General features: G+C 43.3%; 1 protein-coding gene across 1 annotated transcript in view; it reads right to left on the reverse strand.

The window, feature by feature from the left end:
• Positions 1 to 5,953: 5,953 nt before the first annotated feature.
• The window catches only part of LOC143122100 (inositol-tetrakisphosphate 1-kinase-like), a 7,277-nt gene continuing 730 nt past the window's right edge, over positions 5,954 to 12,500 (reverse strand). Inside the window, exons 3-10 of the mRNA XM_076282901.1 lie at positions 11,538 to 11,660; positions 11,244 to 11,361; positions 10,849 to 10,947; positions 10,039 to 10,079; positions 9,419 to 9,584; positions 8,898 to 8,965; positions 7,615 to 7,777; positions 5,954 to 7,215 (exon numbers count right to left, since the gene is read on the reverse strand). Of these exons, the coding sequence (XP_076139016.1) occupies positions 7,070 to 7,215; positions 7,615 to 7,777; positions 8,898 to 8,965; positions 9,419 to 9,584; positions 10,039 to 10,079; positions 10,849 to 10,947; positions 11,244 to 11,361; positions 11,538 to 11,660 (924 nt within the window). The 3' untranslated portion in view covers positions 5,954 to 7,069. The remainder of the gene's footprint in view (positions 7,216 to 7,614; positions 7,778 to 8,897; positions 8,966 to 9,418; positions 9,585 to 10,038; positions 10,080 to 10,848; positions 10,948 to 11,243; positions 11,362 to 11,537; positions 11,661 to 12,500) is intronic.

Raw genomic sequence — 12,500 nt, forward strand, 5'->3', positions numbered from 1 at the left:
ACCAGGACGACCAGGACGACTTCAACGAGGACGAGGACGACCTCGGCAACGGCCTCTCCATGGACGAACCTTTCGAGGAGGAGGAGGAGGATGATGATGAGATGGAGGAGGTGGAGGAAGATGGCGAGAAGAAGAGCGATGATGGGGGGGTGATGGAGGAGCCGCGTCTGGAAGCAGGCGGAAGCCACGTGGACGCAGTGGAGGAGGAAGAGAAGGCCCGCCAGCTGGAGGAGCTGCTGGCCGAGGAGATCCGCAAGAAGGACAAGGCGCAGGACAAGGACCAGGAGCTGGAGGAACTCCTGCGCGAGCTGAAGAAGAAGAGGTACGAAGCGGCCAAGGAGCGCAAGGAGCGTAAGGAGAAGCCCGAGGAGGCGGAGGAGGAGGGGGTGGAGGAGGAGGGGGAGGTGAAGAAAAGCAAGGGGAAAGAGTCGGAGGAGGAGGAGGAGGAGAAGGAGAGGAAGGTGAGGAAGGGCCAGGCGGAGAAGCTGGAGGACATGGAGAGGAAGAGGAGTGAGGAGAGGAGGAAGAACGAGGTGGAGCTGATGGTGGAGAAGGAGAAGGTGGAGAGGGAGCTCAAGCAGCTCCTGGAGGAGCAGAAGGACACCACCAAGGCCTGGGACAAGGAGAAGGAGAGGGAGGAGAAAGAGGAGGAGCTGCAGGAGCTGCTCAGGAAGATGAAGCGCATGCAGGAGGAGGAGGAGACGCAGGGGAAGAAGGAGAGCGCGAGCGGAGGAAAGACAGAGGAGGAGGAGGAGGTGAAGGACGCAAAGGAAGGAGCGGAGGGAGCGAAGGCCGAGGAGGAGGAGGAGAAGAAGAAGACAGAGGTGGCAGGAAGCGAGGGAGGGAAGGCGGCCGCGGCGGCGGCAGTGGAGGTGGCGGGAGGGGAGGTGGAGTTGAGGGAGGCGCAGCAGAAGAGGGTGATGGAGAACGCCAGCGACGAGGCCACCCGGCAGTTCGACAGGGAGCGCTATGAAGATGAGGACGAGGTGGTCGACGAGGATGAAGAGGAGGAGGATGAAGATGTAGGAGATGAGGAAGAGGAGGATGAGGTGAGTGACATGTGGAGCTAACGGATAACCCACCTTGCTTCCTCCAGGCCTTTATCTTAACTTTTGACAGAACCGGCGTTGAACAATTTTTTTTTTAAATGGTTCAGAAATCGGTCCCTTAACGCCTAAAAAACACTTTGTTTTTTATATATTTTGCATTACTTATTGTGTTAAGGTAAATGTAAAACGTAAATCAGGTTTCTAGGCCAAGGATACTGGCGTATACAAGGAATTTGGTCTCTGCATTTATCCCATCTGTGAATTAGTGAACACACAGTGAGGTGAAGCACACACTAATCCCGGCACAGTGAGCTGCCTTGCTACAGCGGCGCTCAGGGAGCAGTGAGGGGTTAGGTGCCTTGCTCAAGGGCACTTCAGCCGTTCCCACTGGATGGGGATCAAACTGGCAACCCTTCGGTTACAAGCCCGAAGCCCTAACCAGTAGGCCATGACTGCCCCACTACATTAATGAACGTTAATTCATTTCTGTTGTTCAGTCTGGTTATACATTAATAAAGAATAATTTTTGCAACTGCTATCATGAGTGTTAGGTTTGTGTGTGTTTGTGTGTGTTTATGTGTAGTAAGAGTGTGTGTTTGTGTGTAGTAAGTTTGTTATGTTTGTGTGCGTTTGTGTGTAGTAAGAGTGTTAGTTTTGTGTGTTTGTGTGTAGTAAGAGTGTTATGTTTGTGTGTGTTTGTGTGTAGTAAGAGTGTTAGGTTTGTTTGTGTGTGTTTGTGTGTGTTTAGTAAGAGTGTTATGTTTGTGTGTGTTTGTGTGTGTTTATGTGTAGTAAGAGTGTTAGGTTTGTTTATGTGTGTTTGTGTGTGTTTAGTAAGAGTGTTATGTTTGTGTGTGTTTATGTGTAGTAAGAGTGTTAGGTTTGTGTGTTTGTGTGTAGTAAGATTGTTATGTTTGTGTGCGTTTGTGTGTAGTAAGAGTGTTAGGTTTGTGTGTTTGTGTGTTTGTGTGTAGTAAGAGTGTTATGTTTGTGTGTGTTTGTGTGTAGTAAGAGTGTTAGGTTTGTTTGTGTGTGTTTGTGTGTGTTTATGTGTAGTAAGAGTGTTAGGTTTGTTTGTGTGTGTTTAGTAAGAGTGTTATGTTTGTGTCAGGGTTTCCGTTGTCCGGTAATTACTCTGTCCGTTGTCCGGTAATTCTCTCCGGTCAAATTGTCCGATTGAAATTGGCTAATAATCCCGTCCCCCTAAAGCAATCTGAATTTGAGAATAAGCCTTAATATGTAAGCCTATATGATATGTCCTCTGGCTATGTTTTTAAATGAACTCCGTTTGAAAAGTAAGCTATTAAACAACACGCATAGTCTATGCTGCAGGGTAGGAATTTCACAGCGGCCACGACGGCCATGGCCGTCGTAGCCCCTTGCATTGGCCGTGAGGCCCCTTTGAAAATCAGAGGTTTACAGGCCATGGTGGCCTTGGTGCCCCCTTCTTTCAATATTCTGCTTTGCGTCCTACTAATAGCGATTTTTATTTAGCCTGTGGCCTGTCAAAATAATCTTAGCATTCACAGCGCAAATTAATTTAGTCTTTTACGCAGTGGAGAAAGTGACAGCGCAAGAAAGAAAGTGCGTCCAAATTCACCCTTTTTCAGTTGAACTACTTGCGAAGTAGCCTATTCATCACACAGACATCACAAGTATCACATGAAAGAGCTTTTTCTCAGCTTTTAAACGATGTTAGCCGATAATTGCTGTGTTGAACGGTTCGCGAGAAAAGTAAATAATATAATTCAATTTAATCATACATTCTACTGAAGGTTTTGCGTCCCATGATCTCCCTACCCATTCATCTTGGTGGAATACTTTACGAACCCTTCTTTTAACACATGACAAACCATATATCAGAATAAACAGGAGACCTTACCGAACACAAAGGTGTAAAGCAGTCCCCTGTACAGTTAGCCTTTCCAGAGTAATCCAGTTTTGAATTTGCAGTAAAGTTCGACATACATGGATGTCTCCAAATTTGGGCTTTTACATTGTTCCACATGATTTCATAACGGGCCAAACACAAAATAAATGTTACAAATATCGCCTAGATATTGGTAAATCAGAGGACAGCTGACTAAGAGTTTGTGAAAGTAGCCTTAATGATCACAGAATGCTAAGCATGCATCTAGGCTATTTGAGTTTCTTAAAGCTTAAAGCGTAAATTGTTCAATACATGATTTCATAACAGGCCAAATATAAAATAAATGTTATATATAGCCTATATATCTGTAAATAATAGATAATCAGATGATTTACAGTTCTATGTAATATGTCATGTTTCATGTTTTTGTAATGTTTCATACAGTGATGTAGGTCTACTGCAGTGAATAGACTTTGATCATTTTTATAGCCTACTACTGTATAGTTAACTTTGGCCTTGGTGCCCTGACATGTGGCCTTTGTGCCCCCCGCCAAATATGCCCAACTGAAGGCCAAGTGGCCTTGCCCCCGGAATGGTGAAATTCCAAGCCTGCTATGCTGCATTTCAAATAGGAAGCGCGCGGCTTAAAACGTCCATGTTAAACAACGAACAAATGAGTGAGGCGGTTCAAACATGGCCAGGCCCAGGCAGACTAGCCTTAAGAGTTTTTTCAGAGGCCAGACGCGATTGATGATAAATTGGTAACGTCTGAAGCCTCAGATGTCCGGTCAACTCCACCACCACCAGATAAAAAGCAAAAGTGTCGGGCGTAGCCTATCTGTCTGAATACATTGAGTTGCGGGGGGTGCGGCCGCTCCAAGACACTGTCATTCTCTGTGTACACTGGACATGCAAAGTGTTCTTTACCCAAAGCATACAGTAGGTCTATGCGTTCTCTGTCTATGATCTGCAGGGTTAGGGCCTCCTCGACGAGGAGATTACTGGTCCGCGGATAATTTCTGGCACAATTAAACGGTATCATTGAACCGCGGCCGAAAGAAAAAGAAACTAAACATTTCCCAGAATAGGAAACATTTCTTAATTTATTGTTATCAAATAAAGAGGCATAGCGGGGGTAGTGGTGTGAGCGCTCATTCTTGTGTGTGCGCATCTGTGTAAGTGGAGATAACGTGGGTAGCAGCAACAAACAACGTAGCCTTTTTAAAACAACGAACGAAGCGGACTCTTGCTGTCCATGAAAAGATACTGGCTAGATCTTGTTTAAGTTAGGCTAATGAACATGTTGCATTCTATACAGCCTGATTATGTCATTCTTTAAGCTACATAGCCTGTCTCCAGTTTTCCTCAATTTGACTAAAGAAGCGACAATAGGATATTTGACCGGCATATCATCAAAATGTCCGGAAAACGAAACCTCTGCCGGTCACTTTGACCGGCACCATTTTTTTCTAGCGGAAACTCTGGTTTGTGTGTGTTAATGTGTAGTAAGAGTGTTATGTTTGTGTGTTTGTGTGTGTTTAGTAAGAGTGTTATGTTTGTGTGTGTTTGTGTGTGTTTATGTGTAGTAAGAGTGTTATGTTTGTGTGTGTTTGTGTGTGTTTATGTGTAGTAAGAGTGTTATGTTTGTGTGTGTTTGTGTGTAGTAAGAGTGTTATGTTTGTGTGTGTTTGTGTGTAGTAAGAGTGTTATGTTTTGTGTTTGCAGGAGCTGCTGGAGATTGAGACCGAACTACGCAGAGTGGCAGCAGAGCTGAGAGCACTACGACTGGGCTAAGATCATGAAAACACACACAAATACTCTCTCTCTCACACACACACACACAAAAAATACACACACAGATATGCACACATGACCCATCTTGTGGCTGACACATGACATTGCACACTTTATTGACATATACACTGACAAATACACTTCTTTTCAACACATACTACCTTCATGTAAAGTTAATCACCAGCTTAGTCAACATCGCCTCCATTTATGTCTTTTGACCTCTGACCTCTCAAGGGGTTGATGTGTGTTGTCAAATGTAGTGGTGAACAACACGGTACACCCAGTCCTCTCAGAAGAGACGGAGCGTACATTCATTTCAGATATTATAAATCATGGTTCTTGACTTGCACATATGGAAACCCCAAGCAATCCTGTAGTTAGGCCTATGATACCCACGTGTTTACCTTTCGCACTTTTGATGTAAATAGTGAACTTACCTTCAACATATGATATACTGAACTCTGATTTGAGTTCTTTCCAGACAGTCAGTGTTTCTCAATAATGAATAATCAGAATATGATTTGTCAATATGAAAGCTGCTGTGATGACTGTTACCTCTGAGCAGTGCGGTGTGTCACCCTGAATATTAGCTTCGTCTGTACTGTTCATTGAGAACTGTGTTGTATTTGGCTCAAACACTGTTAGACAAACACAAGAAAGACTGTTAATAACAGAGGGACAAAACCTGAGGGGAGATCTGTTTTACGTGACAGCAGTTTACGTGACAGTAATGCCAAGGCTACCAAAGGTGAAACAGCTTGTTCTGGTCCTTTGCTTTGTTTTCTTTTTCAAGTGGAGCTTAAGCCACTGTTTGTTGTCTTCGTGTTCCAGTGACACTTGACCTGCGTTGCCGTGGAGACACTGCGGTTCTTCTCCAGCGTTTGCACTTGCGTACACTACCAGCCAAGGGAGACCAGAGCAATGACTAGTTTGAGATTAAAAAGCCATTTTATTTTTTAAATCTGCCGGCACTTTGCAATGTGGGTGCCTATTCACCCAAGCTACCCATAACCATCTCTCTAATCACTATAATACTGAAACGAGTCAGCTAAAGCCAAGGACGTCACTTTTTAAAGGACAGTATAGGGAAATTCAAGTCGAACATGTATAAAATTAATTAAACATCTTAAATATTTGACTGTTTTGGGTTTTCCACTTATCAACCAGTGGAAATCCCTAAAGCTTGCAATAACTATAAAAGCGATACTGAAAATGTAAACAGAGACAATATGCAATAGAATAGGCAAAATAAACTATTTTATTCTGAACAAGTGTCAATATAAAGTACATTCAATATATATTAACTTTTTGTATTTATCATTTTATCCAAGTTATTCTGTTAAATTATACTCGTAATCCTATAGCAGGGTAAGGGGAAATGCCACTTTTATCTTACATGCAGTGTCTTTGTATAATCTATTGAATGTATTTATGTCCAGAGAATGACAAAGCAATTATAATGTATATAATAATTATATGACCACTTATAGACACCTCCTATCTAGACAACAGTTAATTTTCTGCTGATTGTCCACTATTAAACGAAAGGGAATGAGAGTGTTGTGTGGAAGCATATATATATATTCCAGGGCTGCCCTGTAGTAAACAAGTAAAATGGTGGGCAGAGGTGACTACACTGGTCACTGGTGGGCCTGTTGTTATTTGTGCCTGTTTTGTCTTACGCTAAATGGACTGTCAATAAAAGCACAGTGGATATCAAAGTCTCATTGATGGTGTGTGTTGACCAGTTCAGATTCACAGTACGACATCTCACAGTCTCATTGATGGTGTGTGTTGACCAGATCAGATTCACAGTACGACATCTATATGTTTTACATTCTCATCTACATGTAGTATTGAATTAGTGCCCAGAGTTTAACTTGAATTCATAAAAGGCGTCTATGATTTGTTTACCTCATACCTATTCACACTATGTCTAAATATCTACGGATGTTTACTAAAACTTCCCTAATTACCCAAATATACTCCCAAAAACATTCCCAAACAGGAGCAAAGACAAAAGTAACCCCCATAAAACATTCAGACACCAGAAGACCCTTCCTGAGGCCCATTTAGGCATTAAGCCCATTTAGGCCCATTTAAGACTCCTCCACTTGTTCTTAGTAAATAAATACCACATCCCATGCTGACACCGGATTCCCACTTCCTCAGACAAGCCGCTGAAGTAAACAGTGGCCTTGCTCAGCTACACAAACTCTTGCACAGCTACACAAACTCTTGCACAGCTACACAAACTCTTGGCACTTTCTTGTGTTTAATCGCCGCCATGGTGTCAGTTTTCATCATGCCACTGGTCCTTCTGTGGTTGTAGATTTCCACAGTGAATAATACGAGGTCAGGATTTGTCGCCCCCTGTTGGTCGTTGCTCCTCATGCTGGGAAGGCTGGGGAGTCCGGTCAGGCTGTAGTGGTCCCTGCTTCTCCATGATGGACTCTATGTAGTTCAGGAGAGAAGAGAAGAACTGGGGGACTCCCTCATAACCTGAGAGAGAGGAAAAAAGACAGAGTATATAGAAAGAACAAACAGAGACTGAAGTAACTTTCTTGCATTTTTGGTTATTCTTGAATAGTCAAGCTTTCCCACATTTCGGAGACACTGTGCACTGCTATAAGGAGCGACAAACCAGTACTTGTTCACTGAATCTTTGGACTGATACATCAAGGAGGCCGATTGAACCGTCATTCCCTGGACCCTATAAACAGTTAATGTTCTGAATTCTATTCTAATACTTTTCTGCTTCTTTTTTCTGTGTTAATAATTACAGGTTTTGTGGTGGCCAAAGTGTCTGCTAAACACATAACAACACACATGAAAAACCTAATAACATAAACATGAAAATGTGGCAACAGCAGCTGAAACAATGCCAAGCTCACAGTCTACCTGGGAAGATGTTGATGTCGATGATGGTGAGGGTGTGTGTGTGGAGGTTCACAATGACATCGACCCCGAACAGCGACATGCCAAGCTCTGCCCGCAGCTGTCTCACCAGTGCCACCATGGCATCGTCACTCGGAGGCGGCAGCCGTGGCATGGTATCATCCAACTGCCAAGACGAGACAGTGATCATCAGATTAACCAGGCAGGTCTGGGCATGTCATAAAACCTCAGTGATCGTGTCTCATGCCATGTCTTTTGGACAGCTGGAGGCTGAGTGCATACATTACGACAAGAGATATCTGAGAAAAAAAGTAGCAAGCCCCCGCAAACTCTTCATTTGCAATTTTAAAGGTTGTATCAGCGATAGCAGAGATACGTCACTTCTGTTGATGTTCAAACAAAACAGAGAGCTAGCTCGCTACTCCCTCCCCCTCCCTCCCGTGCAATTAAAACTCTCCTGAATGCGCATCTCGTCGGTTATTGGTTGAAACACTTTGTTTTGCTTTTGAGGAGTTGCCAACCCTTGTTGGTAGCAATTGTTTTTGTGTACAGATCTCGGAGCCTAGGCTGCCTACAGAGACATATTTTTTTGACGGCCTGCTTATGGGCCAGGCAGCTAGTGGATCGTTAGGAAAGATTAGATGAATATGATCATTTATGTTTGGGCCTTTTTTGGGCCTGAAATCGCTTATACAACCTTTAACTTTAAATGTTGAACGTTTCGGTCAGATGACCATCATCAGGTAATTTTCTGAGAGAAATGAGATCAAGACATGTCTGAGAGAAATGAGGTGGAAATGGCTGTTCTGGGATCAGGCAGAGTGTTTTTGTTTCTCTGTTTTGTTGACGTAGTGTCCCGCTTCCTACATCGCTGCCAAACTCGGGCGCAGAGTGTTTTGTGCCTCTTTGTTTTTGTTGGCTGCTACCCACAGCTGCCATATGACATGCTTGCCTGGAGGCTTGGATACCCACATCCCATTAACAGCCATAAATAGGCTGCTCTGTAAGGTCACTAATGCAACATTCAACATTGTTATTTATTTTTCAAATTTGCACATCATGCTCAAACTCCAGCCCTGTGCTCTTGTCGTGCCACCTGTCTCAGTCAGCGTTACCTGACAAGGCCGCTTTCACAATAAATGTCCAATATAATGGATGCTTCAGAGGGGTCTCACTAACCGGGTTGTGTGGAATATGATGAGATGAACACCCAGATGCTGGGTCACACTGACCCGAGTTGTGTGGAATACAATAAGATGACAACCCAGATGCTGGGTCACACTCACCGCTGTAAGATGGGAAGAGGACTCTGGTTTAGAGACGTCGTGACTGTTGAAGAAAATGGTTGACCTGTCTGAGGAGGTGTGGTGAAATAAAAAAGGAAGGCAGAATTTATCTCATTTCTTTCCATTATGCCATAGATAAGCCCATACGTCTGCAGACACTCTAATGATTCTCTTCACATGTTCAAGGAGAGGTCACCATGGCCTTGTGTGTATTGACTAGCTCAGCTAGAACACGTGCAGAGCTGCCAACTCTCACGCATTGACCGTAGAATTCATTAATTTGATTGGCTCCACGCGTTCTCACGACAATCTAATGCAATCTAATCAAACCTCATACTTAAACCATGGACAAGTCTGAATGATTCCTTGCTATAAACCATTCATTGTAAAGGCTTCACACAAAGCCTTGCCTCAGGTAGTTTAAAAGTGCACCACCACCAAAGGTCCTAAAGGGACATTTCATGAGTGAACAGTGTTGCCTAGTGCCCACAGTGTTGCCTAGTGCCCACATGAGTACTGACCACAAGGCCCAGGGGGGAAGTTCTTGAGTGAGGGTCTCTCCACAGTGAAGTGGTCATCTCCCACCACAAACACCTTGTGCAACACCGCTCCATGGTTCACAAAGCTTTGAAGTACACAGGGTGGATGGACATCACACAACCCAGCCTCACTGAAGATCAGAGACATCTACAGGACACAACAGAGAAGCAGGCCATGACACCAAATAGATATATCTGTTTATAACTTGTTTTTAAATATCTGATTATATTTTGTTTTTATATATCTGTTTAATATATTGTTTTATACATGTATTATTATCATATTATTATCATTATCATTTTGCATCAAATACATTACTCAAGAGTTTACAATGTGTGCAGCAGAAAAAGGTCTCTTACAGTACTTTTAGTAAGGAAGCCTGATACTGCAGCTCAAGAGTCCCAAATACTGGGCTACATGGGCAAAGGATAAACACTACAAAGTGGCCGATATACTGGGCTACATGGACAAAGGATAAACACTGTAGTGTCCAAAATACTGGGCTTCTTGGAAAAGGCTGTAGCTAAATGTGTCCCATACACTGGGTTACATGGAAAAAAGGAAAACACAATAAAGTCTCCCAAAACACAGTACAACATACCTCATGGGAACGAGATCCATGGGCTACTCTGGTCTTGCAGACTGCAACGTTTGAGAAAATAGTGTAAATGATTATAGTACTGATAATTAGAAACATAACAACACAAATGTGTCACCTGTAGACTGTCTGCAAACATTACACATTAAAATCTGAAATAACACATTCACCTCCCTGTGTGCCCCTGAAGCAGTAAAACTGGCCCTCCGCACTGGAGAACATAGGAAATGATTTGCAAGAAAATCTACGGTAATCTATTTTAAGGACAAAGAGGGTTCACATTTAACCCTAGAATGGGAAATACTGTAGACACATTTTCCATCACTTAAAGTAGCTGTCTCTCCTGTAGTGTTTAGCTCCTGTAGTGTTTAGCTGTCACTCCTGTAGTGTTTAGCTCCTGTAGTGTTTAGCTCCTGTAGTGTTTAGCTCCTGTAGTGTTTAACTGTTTAGCTCCTGTCGTGTTTAACTGTCTCTCCTGTAGTGTTTAGCTCCTTTAGTGTTTAGCTGTAGTGTTTAGCTCCTGTCGTGTTTAACTGTCTCTCCTGTAGTGTTTAGCTCCTGTAGTGTTTAGCTCCTGTAGTGTTTAACTGTTTAGCTCCTGTAGTGTTTAGCTGTCTCTCCTGTAGTGTTTAGCTTGAAGAGGTATAGTAGAAACATCACCTGTTGCAATTAATTCTCTTACAGAAAAACTCACAAAAGCTCTTGCATTATGCTTAATGTAGGCTTTTCATCTTACTGTTACCATAACCATAACCATAAACAGGTCTTTCAGACTGGGATGTACAGTAGAGCTCATGGACGTGTTTGACTGACTCAGAGGGTAGCTTAGCTGTCTGCTCCGAACAGCGGACTGTATCACTGAGGGGTCCCTGGTGTTGATCTCCAGGTAAGGAGGACAGCAGATGCTTCTTCCTATAGGGTGAGGAAATACAGCTATAAGCATATTGTCTATTTATTTCTAAAACCTATAAGGTCAATTTAGAAACATCTGGCCAATTTACTCTTTTTTAGCTCTGCCATAATGTTTATAAGTTTATCTTTATGATAAATTTATGATGTGCATTTCTTCATGGTTATTGTGACTCTTATGCTTTTGAGAGCGCCCTCCATTAGTTCAACAACACTTTTCACAAACTGTTTTGATTTGGGGACAAATAGAGGTGGCACTACTAATCAGAGATATAGGCCTACTGAGGGTCCTGCCAGACCTTTCAGTGTGGTCTGTAACTGGCTCATGATGCGGTAGGAGACGAAGCGGTCCAGTAACTGGGTCATGGCTGGCAGTGGGTCCAGCAATACTGTCTGAGGATGTGCTGAGATGTAACTCTGAAGTAGAAACATCACAAGGAGACAGCATTCGACACATCATTATGACATCATCAGAATTAACTTTTCAAACAGCAGCTGATCAGTGTACACAGAGTCATACAAATATATTTATATTTATTTATATGGCTCTGAGTGTACATAACTCAATTACATTCTAGAATCTAATATGTCACCTGGAAATTGCTGAGGAGTTGTTCCGATTGGCTGTCATGTTTAGCCTCCACGATGACATCAGAGAGTTTGTGCACGATGACATTAAACGGGCCTTGGGAGGCCACTGGCTGGCTGAGGTCTATCTGAGGGGGAAGATGTAGTATTTTTGAGGGTTCTGGCTTTCCTGTCTAATTGAATTCCTTCACCAAGAGCATCCACACTGCCAGTGCTAGCATGTCATGTGACAGCTACGGTTAGGAGCAGACAAAAAAGGGAAACAACAAACAACAACAGAGCATTGTTGTGCAAACAGCGCGCCCTCAGAGTCAGAGAGGCTGACAGCAAAGTAGCTCTGCCGTTGACTCGACAGATCTGGTGGAACCTTTCCAGGTCTGGGCCACAGTTGCATGGCTAGAAATGTTGAGCCCTATGAGAATAAATAGGCTATACCCCCCCCCCCCACACACACACACACACACACACGTAATCATAATAATAATAATAATAATAATGTTCGGTATGTTCTATGGGCCCTGTGAGTATAGGGCCCTTTGAATCATCCTAGCGTTCCATTGCCTGCTGTGTCAGATCCGATGCCAAGTCTACTTGCTCTACACTTTCATGTTTTAGATGACAGTGGTTTAATAAAATGAACAAACCCGATGAAATACAAACCACACTGACCAGAGAGTGACAACACCTCTGAGGAAGTGACAGTGTTGTAATTGATAGGTCCCCATTTTAGAGTCGCCTGTTGCGGCTATTGAGGACATTTCTCCACTGGCAAAATGAGCAATTCAGCATGCTAGGAACTTGGGCCTACCCGTGAAGAGTCAGACCCACAGAGAGATGTCACTGTGAGATAACAAAATCTATAATGGGCACCTATTAGCGATTGTCATGTGGTACAGAAACAGGAGGTTGCAGGTGGCAGTGACAGAACTGGTTGTCATTAATGTAAAGTCATCTGCTACAGACAGGAG

The sequence above is a fragment of the Alosa pseudoharengus genome, unplaced genomic scaffold (genome assembly GCF_046254945.1).
Source record: "Alosa pseudoharengus isolate Yale_2024_CS ecotype anadromous, Long Island Sound unplaced genomic scaffold, YU_APseudo_1.1 YU_APseudo_1.1_scf_13, whole genome shotgun sequence".
NCBI lineage: Eukaryota > Metazoa > Chordata > Actinopteri > Clupeiformes > Clupeidae > Alosa > Alosa pseudoharengus.